The sequence below is a fragment of the Microplitis mediator genome, chromosome 10 (assembly GCF_029852145.1).
Source record: "Microplitis mediator isolate UGA2020A chromosome 10, iyMicMedi2.1, whole genome shotgun sequence".
In the NCBI taxonomy this organism is placed as follows: Eukaryota; Metazoa; Arthropoda; class Insecta; order Hymenoptera; family Braconidae; genus Microplitis; species Microplitis mediator.
In genome coordinates, this window is record NC_079978.1 from 4,739,996 (window position 1) to 4,759,679 (window position 19,684).

A 19,684-nucleotide genomic window follows, 5' to 3' on the forward strand; every position below is an offset into this window, starting at 1 on the left:
TCTTTTAACTAACAGTCGCGTCACTAGCTGCCGAGCGGAGAGAACGGCGCCATCTTGTGGTGAAGATTTGAAATTTAAAGTGGTGGCGCGCATGCGCAAGGCATGAGCGCAGAATCGAGTGCGCGCGTTTTAGGGAAATTGTTATTGTTATATTTATTTACAAATAAGGTTATGCAATTATTGTTTAATTGTTATATTAATAATTAGGGGTTTAAATAATGGCATTACTTCCGGTTAAGGATTCGATACCTCAAGGTGCAATTAAACTTGATAGAAATGAAGCATTCAGATATCAATATCAGCAAATTAAAAATTGGCCACATTTTAGTGATATGTAAGCATTTATTATTTTTAAAATTATAATAATATAAAAATAAATAGATGTAAATGATGATATTGAAGTTAGCCGACGTCTAATAATTTTTGGATTTTTTTAAAAACGTTATATTTAAGAAAAAAAATATTTTAAAAAATTGCATCTGTAGTTTTTTTTTTTTTTTTTTTTTAAATTAACTTTTGAAAAAAAAAAAATCCGAAAATTTCTAATCGTCTGTTAACTTCAGGATCGTATGTAAATACGATCCTGAAGTTAGTAGGCAATTAAAAATTTTTGGATTTTTTTTTGATCAATTAAATTTGAAGAAAAAAAAAACCTCAAAATATGCACATGTAGAAAATTAAAAAAACTATAGATGCAATTTTTCAAAATATTTTTTTTCTTAAATATAACGTTTTTAAAAAAATCCAAAAATTATTAGACGTCGGCTAACTTTAGTATCGTTATGTAAATGCAGCAGACATCAGACAAATTTAAAATTATAAACAGAGTAAATAATTTAAAAAATAATTTTTGTAAAAAATGGACTTATGAATTTTTAAATTTTTTAAATGCGCATTTTTTTTTAATTTCATTTTATTTATTATTTATTCTGTTTATTAATAATTTTAAATTTGTCTGATGTCTTCTACGTTGACACTCATATCATATTCATTATTTTATTTTAAATTCAGATGGCCATTTAAAGTAGGAGTTCCAATGCTTGCTGGTTTAGCTGGCATATCAGCTTTGATGATAAATCGTCATTTCAGAATAAGATTAAAATTAAGACGTGATGGCTTAGTAGTATCCCAAATTGCTACTGCAATCAGTTCTATTGTGTTCGCGACCACACCACATCTTGCTGTAATTACACCTTATATTTTACTTCATTTATATACTTATTACCATAAACATCAATATTAATATCTTATTTTTTATCAGTATATATCTGAGGACATTCTGTTAAGAATAACTCCATGTCCACTTTGTATTGAAACGCGAGCAGGATTCATTCAAGTTGCCGGTGCCGTATTGTATCCTTGTATTAGTGCACCACTAGCTAATTTTTTTGTAAGTTATTTATAAATTTATAGTATTTCATTTAAATATATACTGATTAATTATTAATTGAGGCGATTCTCAGACAGTGTCCCTCACTTTTTACATGTTTTCAATGACTCAATTGTCATAAGCGTAATAAAATTTTACCAATTTATTAAAAGAAAATTAAAACCTTAATTAAAAAAAAAAAAACAACGTAGTAACAATTTTGCAAAGGTATAGATTTAAAAAAAAATTACTTACAATTGATATCAATTGGAGTTGAATAAATTTCAGTAAAATCTTTATGTAAATTTTATAATTCGAATTTTCAAATTTTGTGGGCTAAAATTTATTTAAAAAATTTCGTTTGACTTTTGATTGACAGCAACTGTAAGTTTTTTTTTTTTTTTAATCTATATCTCGGCAAAATTACTACTAGGGTAAGAGCACCAGTACCCAGCCTCTGACCAGTAGCAAGCCGGTCATTTTCTTTTACATTGGCTCAAAATATATATAGATATCATTTGACATGAAGTGGCTGGCTACTGGTGCTCTTATCCTACGATGTCTTTTTTTCAATTGAGGTTTTAAATTAATTAAATTAATTTATGTATGATTGTGACAGTTGAAAGTCATTGCATATTTATAAAAGTGGGGAGAGGGGACACTATCTAAGAATACCTTCAATTGATGGATGATTTATTCTATAGATAGCAGCAAGAGTTGGTAGTTATAGACTACCACACTTCGCAAACGGACAGGAAATATTCAAATTATGGCTAAAATTCATAAAACCGATGCGTGAAAAATTTCTGATATTAACAGTTGTTAATTTTATGTTTGCTGGGTGCATAACTTACGCGGAAGCTAAATCAGTTGTCACAATTCGAATGAAAATGATGGAATTAGCAAAGCAAGCTCGTGAGGAGAACGAGAAGAAATAAGTTGTTTTTATTATTTAGTTAACTACATACTTAGATTAATTTTTGTAAAGATTATTTTTAAATAAAAAATTGTATATCGGTACGAAATTTTTTCAATTTATTTTCCATTAACACAGTAATTGTTTACACTCAATTTATTTTATTTTTTAATTGTAACTGAAATCTCACATATAGGCACAATATATTTCGTTATAATTAATTGTAATTTTGGACTAATTATTTTTCTAGAAAAAAATTGTTAATATATTTCATATATATATAATATATAAGATCAAATATATTTAAAGACTTTATTTAATTATTAAAATTTTTAATCGTTTGTTTATTGAAAAGCGTATTTATAACTGATACATTTATATAAATTACAATTCTATCTGGTTCAATTTAACCTTTAATTAATTAATTATAATGATAATTTTAAATAATTAAAATATCAAGTAACAATTTCTTCACAATTCCATCAATACCAAGAATGTTCTTAATATATTTACCATAAAATATTATTATTTCATAAGAAAAAAATTACTGTACCTCCATAGTTGACATTTTTTATACACAGAAACTAAAAATTCCTTACAGAAGTTAAATGTGATAATTTTTGAATAATAAATCAAGTTTTCTTCACAAAAGAAAACTGATTTTAATTAAATCACTAGATAGTGAGCTTTAATTTTTCTCAGCTGATAAAATTATTTATAACAATTAAATAATCAGATAAATATTATCTTTATAAATGTTATTTTTTTATCAGTATAAAAATATTGTCAATAATTTAAGTTATCAATATTTTCATATGCAATAATAATTTTATAGAAGATATATTCGCATTAAATACCCGAGCGTGAGCCATTTTCTAGGATCGTCTTTCGGAGGATTCTACGGTTTCCGTGGCGCCGCTAAATGACCATGAATTCTTGTAGAACTCGACGAAGTAAGACTTTCTTAGAGAATAAAATCTTTCGATATCTCGATTAGTTTTTGAGAAAAATGGATTTCGAGAAAAATGCGAGTTTTTAAAAAAATGAAATATTTCATAGATTTTAATTTTTTTGAATTTTTTTCCGGAAAGTGCATCTGAAGACGAAAATTTTGAAAAAAAAAAACGTCTAAATTAGTCCATTTTTGAAAAAGTTACAGCTATTTGAAAAAAAGTCTTTCGTCGAGTTCTTCAAGACTTCGCGATCATTTGGTGGCGCCACGAAAACTGTAGACTTCCCGTCTTTCGTATTAATTAAGTTACTTACTTATATTTTTCAGAAGAGAATTATATAATTTTAATTTAAGTAGACTTGTTTGTAACAGAGTAATTACGCCAATTAATAAATTAATAATATGTATGTAAGCAAAAAGTGGATATTAATATTCAAATTATGCTTTAAAATTTTTACTAAATATTAATTAACCAAAGAGAACTACTCGCTGCGCATTAATTTGTTAATTATTAAGTTTTTAAAAATTAATTGTCTTAGAAAGTTAGTAAGTTACTTGAACTAGAAAAAAAAGGGCAGCGATTAATACTCTAATATATAACGATTATAATAATAAATTTACGACACATTTTTTAAAAAATTAAATCAAATTGAACAGAAAATTTTCAATCAATTACTCTAATTAAAATTAAATAACAATTTTATAAAGCATTATTGGCAGTTAATTGGGCGCTTCTTTTTATTTTATTGATATTTTAAATTTATTGCTTATCTGAAATCATAAATCGAGATCTCAACACTTGATAAAATTAACTATAAGTAACGATTACAAGTTACGATAAAACACAATGTATTTGCTATTCATAGTATTCTACTGATTAATGATTTTAAATAATTAACAATAGCAACAATTAGTATATCAACTGTAATAGTGTGGCAGTGAAATAAAATTCAGCAACAAAACTGAGTGGGCAGAAAGCCGTTAATAAATCAAAGCAGGAAATATATGAAAAGATACACTGTAAAAAAAGTTAAAAATGGACTCAATTTCGGTGTAGGCGGTGTTAAAATTCCGGAGGTAAATCGGTGTAAAAAAAATTCCACTTGTAGAAATTAGAAAAAAAAATTTACCTGAAGATCAGAACGTTTTTCGCGCCACGAAAATTAAAAAAATTTATGTAATTCGACTGCTTATGGGCAGTTCCGGAAATTGGGGGTGACCTAAGATTTCCGGATAACATACCAGCATTTATATGCAAAATGTTTCGGAAATCTAGTCATCCAGTAGATATTTTACTGTCCAATTTTTTTTTTCGTTGCGTTAAAAACATTCTGATCTTCAGGCACATAAAAAAAAAAATGTATTACCCTCTAAAAATTAATTAGTGAAATTCACTGCGAATCAGTGGATAGTCACTATTTCTACAGCTACAAGTATACCACTAATTCGACCAGTGGGATACTTATAGCTGGTTCCCAGTGAATATTCACTAATTCGAAGTGAATTCCACTGATTCTTTTTTAGAGAGTAGATACAAAAAAATTTAATGAATATTATCTGGAGGAAATTTCAATTTTGCTATGTACTTATTTATGTTATACGTAATTTATTTAAAAATTTCATAATTTTACGCCCACGATTTCAATCACCAATAATTTAATTAATTAATAAAAATACTAATTAACTGTAATGATCAAGGAAGTAAAAATATTAACAAAGTAAAACATTTTCAACACAAAAAAATATTTTAACACCGGTAAAAAATATTTTCACCGGCGGCGGTTGAAATTTAACACCGATAATTTTAACACCTACACCACCTGGACTTACCCCGTTTTTTTTTACAGTGAAGAACTACTCAAAGATCACAAAAAGTCTCGTTAATCTGCCAATTACTAAATTATTTCAAATGTGTCGTTAATATATTATACTATGATAATTATTTAATTATAGTACATTACTTGACGATCTATATAATTGAACGTTTTAAAATAGTAATTGAATTATAAGAATTACGCACCAATATATATATTTAAATATTAAATAGTTATCAATGCAATTTATTTATGAATTAAACGAGTACAAAATCTCGTCATTATTTTTAAGTTCATTCGTGTTGATTCAATCTTTTATATACTCATTTAAAATCACAATGAGATCTTTACGTTCATTATCGTCATTACTGTCTCTAATTTATTATATAATTAATAAACTTGTTACCAATATCTTTATAATTTAATAATTCAAATTTTTTATACAAGTTGATTTACCACAATCATAATTTATGTAATTTTATTTAATTAACGTAAAAAATATTCATTAGTCTAAACTAAATCATCAAATCATGCCAATTGATTGTTTTTATTAGTGAAACAAAAAAAAAATATATACCGCATATTTAATGTCATAAGATCAATGATAAATAATAATAATGAATCTTTAATCATGCTGATTAATAATAAATGTAATTAAATACTTGACATTATAAATTTGTATTATGAATTAATTAACTGAAAAAAAAATTTTAAACGTCAATTAACAAATTCTCGAACCGATTGAATTTACTAACTAATAAATAAATTTAATTTTTTTAATTAAAAAAAATTTCATAAATAAATCATTGAATTTATTTATACGTAATTTAATTATCCGCTCGTTTTCAAAATCAACAAAATAAATTTGTTTTTTTTTTAAGAAATTATGATTCCGAAACAAAAATTATATTTTTTATATATTGATTGTTAAATATATATTAATTGTTAAATAATAATAATAATAAGCATAATGATAATAATTAATTATTAATAGGTATACGGAACAATGTATGTTAGTACATAAAGATTAGGCACCATTTCAAAATAAACAAAAAAAAAGTAATTAAAAGTAATTGCGGCCAGTGTAATTTTTCTTCTGTAAATAATCCGTATTATTTAACATATATGAATGAATTGTTGGGTAATGAAAATTCATTGAATAAGGACCGGGTAATTTCCATAAAGGATACAACTGTTGCGGCATCGCTGGTAATGCTACTGATGGTGGTACTAGTGACACAATTTGTTGATGTGAATAACTGTTTTGAGTCACACGTCCACGTTGTCGATATTCTGTTAAATAATTGTGGTTACAAGAATTTAAGTGGGGAAGTTGAAAACTATTGCGATTTACATTGATGTTGTTTTTGCTGTTAAAGCGATTGCCGTTGCTGGGCAAACGTGGAAAGTTCGCAATAGAAACCCGATTTTCGGCCTTTTGCTAACAACGTTTATTGTTCCAGTGAGTTATGTAATCTTGGTAGCTGACTGTTATTTTCTCACATTGATATCGTTTTAATTTTAAGCTACGTCTTAAGTCAGGTGTTACTGAACCTCTGTATCCTCCTTTGTGTAGCAATGAATCTATTGTTTGAATTTGGTCCCAACCTTATTGTATAATTTTATAATTATAGATTAGTTTATTCACTTTACATCAGTTATTGATTAAAATGCGTAAGAAGGATTCAATTCAACCAATTGTCGAAAACTTGACTTGACTTTTTATTGGTGATTATACTGTTAAATTTTTAATTTTTAATAAATTATCAACAAATCTTTATTTTTTTATATACATCAGTCTTAAATTCTCAATAATGGCAGTGTTACATGTCTACTTACAATATTTCTACTCAAGGGAAATGATTGTAACTCTAATCATTTACTTTTCTACTCAGCCTAAACTTTACTCAAGTATTTTTTAACTCAACTTCAACTCTACTCAGTTATATCTTCACTCAACTTCAACTGGACTCAGTGAAAACTTTACTCAGCTACTCTACTTACAAAGAATTGTTATTTTATCAATAGGCTAAAAAATACGTGAGTAGAGTTGAAGCTGAGTCTAGTTGCAGACGAGTAAAGATATAATGAAGTAGAGTCGAAGCTGAGTTATAAATTTTCAGTAGAGTTGAGGCTGAGTAGAAAAGTAAATGGGTAAAGTTATAAAAATTTCCCTTGAGTAGAGATGTTGTGAGTAGACATGTAACACTGTCCTCAATAATTGTTAAAAAAAAAATAATAATCATAAGAAATAGAAATAAAAATGTGAAAAAAAAAAACTCAAATACTTTTAAAATCTGTAATATAAATCCTTCTTATGATGCACCTGAAGATCGGAACGTTTTCTGTGGGCCGAAAATAAAAAAACAAAATGATGTCAAAAATCTACTGGATATAAATTTCTGAAATGTTTCGCCTGTGCTGGTACACTCGTTGTCATTAATGCCTGGTCCCCCATACTATAAAATCTTAACCAGACTCGGGGCCAGGCATTAATGACAACGAATGTATGTCAGCTGAAAATTTCAGCCACTCTTATCATCCCCTAAATCACGATCCAGAAGTTAGCAAACAATTAAAAATTTTTGGGTTCTTCTTTTTATCAAATCAATTGCAAAATAATAAAAAAAAAATGCACATGTAGAAAATTTATAAAACTACAGGTGCATTTTTTTTTAATATTTTTTTTTTTATAAATTACCGTCTAAAAAAAAAGTCCGAAAATTATTAGACGTCGGCTAACTTCGGTATTATCTTAAATCAACTTTAAGCAGTCAAATTACATAAATTTTTTAAATTTTCATTGCGCGAAAAACGTTCTGATCCTCAGGTACATTTTTTATGCAAGACAAAATAATTTACAATTAAAAAACCAATACCTTGTTCGACAGGAACACTAGGTAAGTAAGTAGCAGTACGTTTATTTCCCTTCTCATTATAAAATTCAATAAGAATTCCATGTAGACCTATCTCCCAATCTAAGTAATCAGAACCGTCTTCAAAGTTTAGCAAAATTGATACACTCACATGCAAGCGAGGTAATTCTTCACGAGTTATTGGATTAAATCTCGAGTCCTTAAACGCACTGATAAATAATATAATTATAAAAAAAAAAAAAAAACAAACAAACAAATTATGTATTATTTGTAATATCATGATATTTAATAATATAAATATTAAACCTCGTAGCCGCATACTCATGGAGACCAGAGTGCAATTGCAGTGCATTAAACGTACCAATGCATCCACGTAGACGCATGTCCCTTCCAATCATCCAGGTGACAAATATTGGGCTGCAATTAGAGTTACGTTAGTAAAATTTTAAGTCTCTTTGAAGGTCATATTTTAGATGAAATCAAATTGTCATCAGGCCCAGAAAATATGTAAATAAATTAAACAATAAATGAGTGGTTTTGGAGCGCAAATAATACGGAGTAGTTGGTCATAAGAGTAAACAGGTGATGTAAATATTAACAAATAATATGAAGGTGCTTGAGAAATAAAATTTATAGAGGTCGTGAGTCGAGTGAAAAATAATGCAGAACAAAGAGCGTAAGATGGCGACGATAAATTGAGATTAAGCTGACAAATAAAATAATAATAATAATTATTGTGTTTATTTGATGTAAATAAACAACTTACAATGGCTCATTGCTGAAATTAGGTGTTTTTGGTGGGTCAAGTTGATTCAATTGACGATAAAGAACATCAAAACAGTAGAATCCCATTTCGCGATGTACTATTGATGGACTTGGTGTTGCAATCGTGTTGTTCGACGATGATGTTATTGACAACCTTCCGGATGAGTTACTCATTTTTTGTTTCTTTGTATTGCAATCTTCTGAAGCCATAAAGTTTCGATTACAATAAACACTGGGTTATCAATGGATATAAATATTAATAAAGAGCTTGATGTCACGTATTGTGATTTAGTACCAGGAGATAAATAATTATACTAATTATAATAAGTAGATACTCGAGTAAACTGTATCCACTGTCTGATGGACATCAACTGACACCAACAGACCCACCACAATCACCCACAGACATTAACTGTGAACGGGCAGGACAAGACTGAGTCAACCGAGTAAAATTTACCCAGCTGAGCTACCAGTTACTGGCTTGTAGTTTCTGAGGACAATGAGCGGAATCAAAATATATACATACATACACACATATATGTATATATGTAACTTTTATTGCATGAAAACAAGAGAAGACTGGGTAGCAACTAGCAACTACACCAATACGACAATCACGACACCAGTAAACTGGCATCGAAGTATAAATTAGAGAGAGGAGTTTTATGAGTGTGAATGTAGCAGACAGACAAATTTAAAATTGTAAATAAATAGAGTAAATAATTTAAAAAATTAAATTTAAAAAAATGTGCATTTAAAAAGTTTTGAAATTAATAAGTGGATTTTTCATAAATATTATTTTATTAATTAATTATAATTTTGAATTTTTCTGATGTCTGCTACATTCACACTCGTGTTTCATGAGTGTGAATGTAGCAGACATCAGACAAATTTTAAATTATTGATAAATAGAGTAATTAATTTAAAAAATTAAATTAAAAAAATGCACATTCAAAAAATTTTGAAATTAATAAGTGCATTTTTATAAATATTATTTTATTAATTATTTATAATTTAAAATTTTTCTGATGTCTGCTACATTCACATTCACATGGAGTTTTCCTATTAGTTCTAAAAATCACCGCCACTGGCGTTAGTCGCAAGTTTTAAATTCAAGAGAAATTTAAAAAGCGCGCGGGTTTGGAACAGCCAATGACGTGACTTTGTGGGAACAAAGAGCGCGCTCTTGCGGCTGCTTTTGTTTAGTTCAAACTTAAACTCACGGTGACAGGACAACTTCAGTATTCAGTGATAATTATTGTTTATGTGATGATTAGTTTATTATTTAAATTAAATTGTAATTAAAAATGTCATCATTTCTTGTAACAGTAATAATGAGATTCATATACGCGTATAAATCATTAGATGACGATGTAAATTGAGAGAAAACTCTTTGGACATCCGACATTCAAACTCGTAAATTCGTATTAGTTAATAACTGTTTTATTAAAAATTGGTCAGAAATAGAACCAAAAGTTTGAGTTTTTATAATTGTTTGATTAAATGTAATTAGCAGTGTTCAGTTTCGGATTTTTACGCGTTTAAGTGTTTTATTATTTAGTGCGGGTTACAGTGTAGTGAAGTGAGTGATAATTTTGTGGTATCAAGTTCCAGATGTGCGCTTTCCTGATGATCATTTTTTTCAGCAATCATCTTATCTGGAGGTAATTTAAATACTAAGCATGTGGGGTAAAGTACCCAATTGCCAGTCGCATATATTTTACTAATAAAATAATTTGAAGGCAGATAATTTATTAAATGATACCGAAATCAGCAATTTTTCAAAATATTTTTTTTTATAAATTCGTCGTTTTTAAAAATCATTCAAAAATTATTAGACCTCGGCTAACTTCAGTATCATAAATCAGGCGGCGTCTAATAATTTTTGGATTTTTTTTCAAAACGATAAATTATAAAAAAAATATTTGAAAAAGTTGCACCTGTAGGTTTTTTTATTTTCTACATGTGCGTATGTTCAGTTTTTTTTTTTTTTTTTTTATAATCAATTTGCTGAAAAAAAAATTCAAAAATTGTTAACTGTCTTCTAACTTCAAAATCAATGAGTGAGAATGTAGTAGACATCAGATAAATTTAAAATTATAAATAAATAGATGATCCTGAAGATAGCAGACATTTAAAAATTTTTGAATTTTTGTTTTTCAACAAATCAATTGCAAAAAAATAAACTAAAAATATGCACATGTAGAAAATTCAAAAAACTAGAGATGCAATTTTTTCAAATATTTTTTTTTTTTTATGGTTTATCGTCTAAAAAAAATTCAAAAATTATTAGACATCTGCTAACTTCAGTATCATATAAATAGAGTAAATAATTTATAAAATAAAATTTATAAAAAATGCACTTATTAATTTCAAAATTTTCTACATTTCCATTTTTTTCAAATTTTATTTCATTAATTATTTACTCTATTTATTAATAATTTCATATTCGTCTACTGTCTGCTACATTCACACTCATATAATTATAAGCGTCATAATAAAATTTAATTAAGGATCTATAAAAAAAAACAATTTATTCTTTTCGTAACAAATTAAAAAAAAAAAACTTTTTAGAAGACTAGTTTTCAAAAGAGCTGGGAGTTGGGTTATTTACTCGACAATTGTAAAAAATATATAGTTATTTTGGTATAAAAATTCATTTTTATTTATTTTTGTTTCAGAAAGTATTAAATCCTTTTCTACATTTTCCGGTGGTGAGTGAACACATGCATGTTTTTATCTTATTTTTAATACAAAAATTTTTTAAACATAATATACATAAACCGAAATTAATAATTGAACTTTTAATTATTTAATAATAAATTTATTTTAATAACTGTTTTTATTTAAAATATATCTATACAAAATATTCACTTAGTCAATGCTTACGACTAAACATAATTATAAAAATTGCATCGATGAGATTTCCATACAATTATTAAGAGCATTGAAATATTTCCTATTCAATAAAATAAAATAGTATCTTTAGATAAACAAAATAATTAAATTTTATCTATTATTAGATAAATTTACGTTTTAAAAATTTATTTATCATTTAAATGTGCCGTCAACAGTTGAGTGATTTCATCCGTAGAAAATATGTGTGACAAATTATCAAATCGTTTAGCTAATTCTCGTAAATTATCTTTATACTTTTCAAGATCGCTTTCCGTGACCACTATTACAAGTTTATGATCCGCAGAATCATCTTCCTCATTACAATCACTCGTACTATTGATACTATTTTCTTTTTTTAATATTAGATTAGGGCACTGTATAATTATCAATTTTTCTCCATTGTCTTGCGTGGACACTTCACTCGATAGCGCAAATTTATCCGCCTCATTATTTTCCATACCACTTTCATTTACCATAGAAAATTCATGAGCTTCATTTTCCGTATAATTTTTATTCATTACTGCCGATGCCGACGAATCAGATTTTATCGGCGAATTATTTTCTGTTGACTGACAAGAATACTGGGCATCATTTTTAGTTTTATTATTTTTGATAGTCGACTGAATTTCCGAATTAAATTTATCTAGAGCTGGTTTTGATTCATGTAATACATCTAAAATTTTATCTTTGAATGTAGAATTACTTTCTTCCTTATCAACAGCCTTATTTTTTCGTCTAGGTTTCAATCCAACAGCTTCTTTAAAAGTATCAGTATCCCCAATAGCGTTTATTACTTTACTTGCAAACCAAACGTAGCAGGCAATCGAGCTATGAAATTTTATTTTGTGTCTCGAAGCCTCACGGCCGTTCCGATGTTTAGTGAGACAAAGCGCACAAAATTTATCGTGCACCTCGACATAGTGTATGCGATATTTATCGGCATTTTCAAATGTCAATGGACAGTCTGAACAATCAACAGACTCGTCACTGCTGGCTTGTGGTGGCTCTTGATATTTACAAAGTGCTAGTAGCTGCATTTTTCCAATAATTCCTATAAAGTCTCTGGTGTCTCTTTCAATACTTATTTCATTTTTTATAATTTTATCAACTATTATAGTGTAGGTTATAAAATGATCATTAACCAGGTGCTTTATAAGATTTCCTGTAATGTACATTTTGTGACACAGCTGGCATATTTCAACAGCAGACACATGCGCCCGATTGAAGTGATTGTTTAATAATACCATTGATGAAAATTGTAATTTACACATACTACAACGGAAGGATGAAGCGGATGATTTATCAGCTGAATTATTTACACTCGTCGTTTTTTCCTGGCCATTTGATAACTCAACTTGGGCATTGAAATTATCATTGATGTTTGTTAATTTCTTCTTCTTGTCTACCAAAGACTCGACACCGTCGTTAGTAACCTCGCTGGCTCTTTTCCGTCTATTTAAATTACCTGACAGATCAGACTTACGACAGTCGTCCCCAGGACTTTGTTCGTTTTTCAACACATAATTTTTTATTCCCTCCAATTCGTCGTAAGTGTCTTCGTTTAAATTGACAACTTTATTGCATTTCTCATGTATTTCTATTAATTTATTATAATTGTCTTCATTTAATGTTTTCAATTCATCACAGTTATCAAAAGTATCTACTGACTCTTCTTCATCGAACTCCTCATCATCTTGCTCTTCGTCATCGAGCTCTTCATCATCAAGATCTTCGTCGCCATTATCGTCGTCTTCAGAATTGTCATCTGATTGATCATCATTCGTGTCTTCAATAGATTCCTCGTCCATCGGAACATCATCGAAAATTTGTTCATCCGCAGTATCATCATTTATTATTTCTTCATTTGATTCTTTGATTGTTTCATCGTCTGTGTCTTGTATTTGTTTTTTCGTCTCCTCTAGTTTATCACCAGCAGTCTCTTCCTCTTTTTCCTCTAATACTTTTATTATTTTTTCCACATCTTCTTCAAATGAAGTTTCAGTTTCTTTCGATTTAATCCTCGCCTCCGTCGTTCTTCCTTCTGCATCCTGATTAACAGCCAAAAGTCCTGAAAGATTTCCTGTATCATCAAGAGCTTTGTCTTCAACTCTCCGTTCCTCCTCCGATTCCATTGCAATATTATCCACAATACTAATAATGTAATCGTCGATGGCTTGGTCTTCGTTTTTCTCTTTCTCATTACGGAGCTCAACACCCGCAGGTTCATTAGTCTGATACGAGCTGATTAAATCCTCAATAGCACGTTCTGAAGCGCAGGTATTTTTCTTCCAGTGTCTCAGTACCATGTAATGGGTCAAAAATTTTTTACCACAGCCCAAGCAAAGGTTCGGCTCCGCAACTTCGAAATGTGTTTTTGTATTATGAGCCCGGAAGTCGATACTTGTTGCAAAACTTTCGTCGCACAATTTACAAGTCCACGAGCTGACATTAACACATATATGTTTATTAACTTTATCAATTGACGTTATAATTTCATCGCAGTTCTCGCAAATGTGTACCAGCGACTCATCATTGTGTTCAAAAAATAAGTGGTTACTGTAGGCGCGGAATATTTTAAACGACAATTTGCAGTGTAAACATTGCCACTTATGAATAACTTTATGTCCATACCATGATTCAGTTTTATAATGGTCATAAGTGATAGTATTTTCATCAATATCATCATTTGTACTCTCGCACTTGTCATTATTTTTATTTTTAGACAATGAATCTTTATTATTACCATCGACATTATTGTTGCTCGCATGTTCGACAAAATAGTGATCATTTATTTCTTTAACTGAATTAAATTCCCGATTACATTTGCGACAGGTCTTACGTAATTGGTCGTAATTACTCGCATAATTACGCGGGTTTCTCGGTTTTGCACGGACATTATTTTTGAAAAATTGTAATTTTATGTTCGATTTTATTTCCCAGTTGAGATGTCCGTCTGTTTTAAGTTTAAGACTCGACTCTCTAGGCTCTTCAAAATTACGCGATTTGAATGTTGCTGGAAACTGAGTAATTGGCGCCAACGGTTTAAAGTGAAAATCACTGTAGCAATTATTTAAATGACGGACATATTTGCAGTTATTAAAAAATATTTCATTGCATTTGTGACATACTATTGGAAATAAATCAACCTCAAGATCATAGTCCTCGTAATCATCATTATTTATTTTTTTACCAAAGTAATTTGTCTTAGAAGCACTAGATACCCATGGTCCGACCATAAAATTATTGTTGATATCCTTAAGATACTTTGGTGTACCATCGGGCATCTCTTCTGATAATGGCTCCAATTCGTGGACATAAAAACGATGGAAATTAAATTTTTTGTAATCTTTGTAGTCTGCAGAGCAAATCTGACAGTGATAAGTCATGGCTGTGTCTCCATTCAAATCAAGTTGCTTCGTATCGACGGACACAGAGCTGTCCCAAAAGTTTGGTAGCCGTATGCAGTTACAATTTAAATGAAAGAGCGCGACGTGACGATTCAGTTTATTTACTGATCTAAATTTGTGACAGCAAAACTTACAATCTATTCTATCTGCGCCTGGTTCATCCGATAGCTTATAATTTTCTACCATTAGTTTCATTACTCCGGTGCAAGAATTACAGTATTTTTGGTTCATTTGATTTTCTTTTGGGAATGACAAACTATAAACAACTTGATCTTTTGATTTTTTCTTTCCCGGGTAAATTTTACGTACAACAGGATCTGGAGAAGTTGAAACTGATGATGATTCCGTGTCCTTTAAATTTTTTAGCCCTGTGTATTTACCGGGATCTGTATTTTGTCTTTCTGTTAGTTTATCGTTACGTAATTCGTTGGACAAATTACTTCTAGATGAAGTCGGTAGTGCGTCATCAGAGTCTGTAGACTTACTTTCGAGATTATTGAGAGTAGGTAAATTAATTATGTCCCCATTTGTCAGCACAAACTCTTTAAATTTATTAATAAAAATATTTTTTTGCGATGCATATTCACCGTTTTCGGATGTTGACGATATCGGGTTATCATTTAAATTATCCTTTGAACCCTCGTCGATCTCAACAGTCGACGTCGGTAATTGCAAGTTGCTTTTGTCATCAATCTCATTTACATCTATACAACTGTTACTATTTGATTTGTTATCAAAATTTTTTTCAATCTGCTGTCGGAATATTTTCCTGCGTTCCTTACGTTCTTCGGTAGCTTTCGTAACAAAACGGTTGTGAAATTTACCAAACTGCGAGTTACCGAGATCGCAGTATTTCCGTATAAACACAAAACGGCGGATTCTCTTTCGTATTATTCGCGCCTGTGCTTTTAAATTTGAACTTGTTTTTGACCTGTTGCTCATTTTAATTATTGGAACCTTGTAATTAACTATTTTATGCACACGAAGTACGTGGTAACGTAATTTATCTTCATTCAAAAATTTTTTATCGCAGAGTTCACAAGTTATTGATTCCGATGATTTGTCTTTAGGCTTCACATGGAGGTCTAGTTTATCTAGAAATTTTTCTTTACAAATAGTACTCATTGAGTCGGTTGTTGTCTCTGTTGACGAGGAATTTATATTCGAATCTTGATTTTTTTTTGAAGCGGGAAGTAACGTCGGTTCAAATGGTTTCTTTCTTCTAGGGGATATTCGAGGTACGAAACCATTTTTTGTAGGCTCGTTAGTTTTGTTTGAATTTACTTGATTTGTAGATCGTAAAATTCTTTGTGATGAAAGTACGCATGTATTTGTTTGATCGTAATTCCGGGTTAATTTATTCATTATATTATTTTTCGTCATTCTTCTATGATTTTAATTTATTTTCTGTATATCTGTAAAAGAAGAACATTAATTTCACTGAAAATTTTAGTTGAATTTTTTAAAAATTAAATTTTTGTCGTTAGTTAACTTACAGTACTTTTTTAAACCGTTACCCTTTTTGCGCAATGGCACTTTTTAGTTATAAATAAACAACTGTTTGTTTATTTTTATCTCAATACTTGATCTAAAAAGAAAGAAAAAGGAAATTATCAGTGGAAATAAATATGATGATTAATGAAAATAAAGAAAACTTGTTAATATGTAAGTAGATAAATAAATACTGTTGTAAAGTGGTGAACTAACCTTCATGAGGTTTGCAATTCGGATAAATATGAATGCAAAATTACCCATAATTTAAATATTAGTAAATATTTTAAAAAATTTTTTAAACCCTTGTGGAATTATTTATATGAAAATATATATTTAGATCATTATTGAAAAAAAACCATATTTATTATCAGTTGTATATTCACTTATATATGTGTGTGATTAGTTTTATTTACGAACGCATTCTTTTTTAGTAAACTTGACTGTAACGCCGCTATAAAATTTTTTGGAACTAGGTCTGATGGTGTTGAGTAAAAGCGGGGGGGGGGGGGGGGGCAGGGTAGAACATTCTCCAGAAGATCAAAATCCCGAATAGAATGATTTGAAACTCTTACCATTACAGAAGATTAGTAAAGAAGTTTGAATTTAAAATAATAGATGGCAGCGTATAGGCCGTTGAGAATGAAATTGGGGTTCTCTTGAACTTGATCACTGCCAGTGCAGCCAGATCGTGTGATATTTTTACCCCCTCCCTGCTATTTCTGCCCAGGAAGGGGTAAAAATATCGCACGATCTGGCTGCACTGATTACTGGCCAGGTGTGGGTTTGAATCCCCGTGGTGCTGGAAGAATTTTTTACATACAAAGTGTGAGGTTTTTTGGTCATGAGATTCGTCAAGTCAGAGCTTTGAATTTGATCTGGTTTAAAATTAGATTTGATTTAGATTTGTATTTGAATTTGAATTTGACTCAGTCAGCCGGATATGGGATTGCCTGAGACCTAATGATATTATTATCGGCACTGTTTAAAAGATGCAAGTAGTTGAACATTGTACATTTAAAAGAATCTGAAAAAGGGTTGACCCTGCGAGAAAACCCCAAAACTTCCCGCTGTTTTCAAACTTAGGGAGCTGGGTTTGGATTATCTGTAGAAATTCTGTAGAATTTTTTAGATGGATATCATGATAAAAATTAAGGCGTCCGTTGGATGTTTCGAGGCCCCGGGGGTATCAGACAAGCCTTCTGGAAGAATGCTAGCACACAAAAGTGAAGGGAAAAAATTTTTTTCTCAAAGTTCCAAGTCCTGCGCCTTGATTTTCGATAGCTTTTCTATAGAATTTCTTCGTAGTTCTTCGTAGTTCTCCGAAATAATACGCATAGCTCAAAAAATATTTGAAAAATATCGTTGTGTCAAAATCGCAACGGTCTTAATAATTGTATACATCAAATAAATAATTATGTCATCATATGACAAATATTTTAAGCAACTTATTTAAACTCTGTTTGTTGATTGGCATTTAAATTAATTTGTTTGAATGTAAAATTTGTAACAGTAATTCATTGTTATAACTTTGTTGACTAAAACGCTATTATAAATTGAAGCCAATGACATTACGGTTTCGGGTTTTCAGTCAACTCGACCATTTATACTAAAATTAATTGTAAGCAGGGCGATTAGTTTCAATTAGATATTACAATTTGATCATATGTTTCATTCTCCATTTATCATTCGGTCACAAAAATTACTGTTTACAACTAGTTTTGACTATATATTATATTTCAATTATCAAACACTAATCAAAATGTCATTAGTAAATTAAGCAATAACTTGGAAGATTCACAAAAAATTAGCGTGTATTCAAACAAATTTTTGTATTCTGCTAAAAAAATTATTTTTTCAATCTCTCAGTATTTTCTAAATACTGATATTTTTTTATTCAGACCTCAGAATCTTCCCTGGTATAATTTAATGACAATTTAACTATATGATTGATTTATTCAAATTGATAAATAATAGACTATTCGAAAATTATAAATCCTGTCGGTATTTTCTCGAATTAGAGACGACAGAATATTTTTAAAACAAAAATATCTTTTTTTATTCATAATACATTTATTTTATTATCAAATTATGTAAAATAATATCAAGAAACACAAATGAAAATAAATAAACCATTGAATCACCATAACCAAAAAACACCATAAAAAATTCTAGTCCTTCAAGGCAAATTAAGTGATTTAATAGGTAATGGAATTAAAAGAATCGTAAAAATGTTCTCATGTCCACGTGCATTTACATCAAAAAATATATCTCTCACGTTCTCGATGTTCACTCACAAAAGATCAATTTTTTTTCACTTGTCATTGTAACCAACATAAAAAAAATTACACTTATACAATTAAATAAATAATATACTATTTATTTTAATAGACATAACATAAAAATTGTTTTTAATTAAATTTATCATAATTTCTATCGTTTAACGTAATGTATTATCGAATCATAATTAATGAACATATTCATAATCATATCAGACAATGCAACTACAAATAGTGTTAATGCGATGTGAGCACGATAAATATCATTATTAATTTATATTATCTATAATAGTCTTAAGTAATAATATATAATACCCATGTTTAAATCTATTCATGACAGAGAATTGTTCAGAGATGAAAAAAAGTAATTGTTTTACATGATCATCACTACGTAAATCTCCATATATAGTAACAATAAATATTATTTTTTACGATTAAAAATATATTTTCATATTTGCATCAAATTTATTGAGTAGAAATTACATGTTTTACGAGCTGTCACTTTGTCATATTTGAAAATTCTACGAATGTTTTCGTTTATGAATTTTCAATAACTTTGTTATTAAATTCTTTTTCTCGATTCATTAAATTTTTTTCTAATATAACCCGGGTCAAAAAAAAAGACTTGGTTAAACAAGTCGAAATTTGGAGCCGTTTTTCACAAGACAAACTCGACTTTTTTTACGGAGGTATGAAATATATTAAGTTTTCGCCTTGATTTAGACTTAACTGGCTTACTTAGTCACGATTTAAGACGAAAAAGTTGAAATCAAGTCGAAATTGACTTGGTTTAGACTTATTCGACTTAAATTTTAGGACGAAAAAGTCAAGATCAAATCGAAATTGACTTGGCTTAGACTTATTCGACTTAAATTATAAGTTGAAGAAGTCAGAACTAAGGTGAAATAATTTTTATA

The 19,684-nt window shown here is 29.0% G+C and overlaps 3 protein-coding genes across 4 annotated transcripts; 1 reads left to right on the forward strand and 2 right to left on the reverse strand.

Annotated features, from left to right (window-relative positions):
• The first annotated feature begins 126 nt into the window (after nucleotides 1-126).
• Nucleotides 127-2,307, forward strand: LOC130675710 (uncharacterized). Its single transcript, XM_057481544.1, has 4 exons — nucleotides 127-334; nucleotides 1,012-1,183; nucleotides 1,262-1,390; nucleotides 2,074-2,307. The coding sequence occupies exons 1-4, from the start codon at nucleotides 219-221 to the stop codon at nucleotides 2,305-2,307; spliced, it is 651 nt and encodes a 216-aa protein (XP_057337527.1). The 5' UTR covers nucleotides 127-218.
• On the reverse strand, nucleotides 2,074-9,236 carry LOC130675708 (AMMECR1-like protein). Of its 2 annotated transcripts, XM_057481543.1 has the most exons (5): nucleotides 8,988-9,236; nucleotides 8,694-8,892; nucleotides 8,234-8,344; nucleotides 7,931-8,136; nucleotides 2,074-6,659 (listed from the first exon to the last, which is right to left on the reverse strand). In XM_057481543.1, exons 2-5 carry the CDS (start codon nucleotides 8,864-8,866, stop codon nucleotides 6,493-6,495), a joined length of 657 nt encoding a protein of 218 aa, XP_057337526.1. In that variant the 5' UTR covers nucleotides 8,867-8,892; nucleotides 8,988-9,236; the 3' UTR covers nucleotides 2,074-6,492. The 2 variants fall into 2 exon arrangements, with proteins under 2 accessions (XP_057337526.1, XP_057337525.1); XM_057481542.1 differs by having other exon boundaries at nucleotides 8,694-9,236.
• Nucleotides 9,237-11,351: 2,115 nt separating this feature from the next.
• Nucleotides 11,352-16,915, reverse strand: LOC130675990 (uncharacterized). The gene is made up of 3 exons (XM_057481933.1): nucleotides 16,705-16,915; nucleotides 16,494-16,585; nucleotides 11,352-16,412 (listed from the first exon to the last, which is right to left on the reverse strand). Exon 3 carries the CDS (start codon nucleotides 16,378-16,380, stop codon nucleotides 11,737-11,739), a length of 4,644 nt encoding a protein of 1,547 aa, XP_057337916.1. The 5' UTR covers nucleotides 16,381-16,412; nucleotides 16,494-16,585; nucleotides 16,705-16,915; the 3' UTR covers nucleotides 11,352-11,736.
• Nucleotides 16,916-19,684: the final 2,769 nt, after the last annotated feature.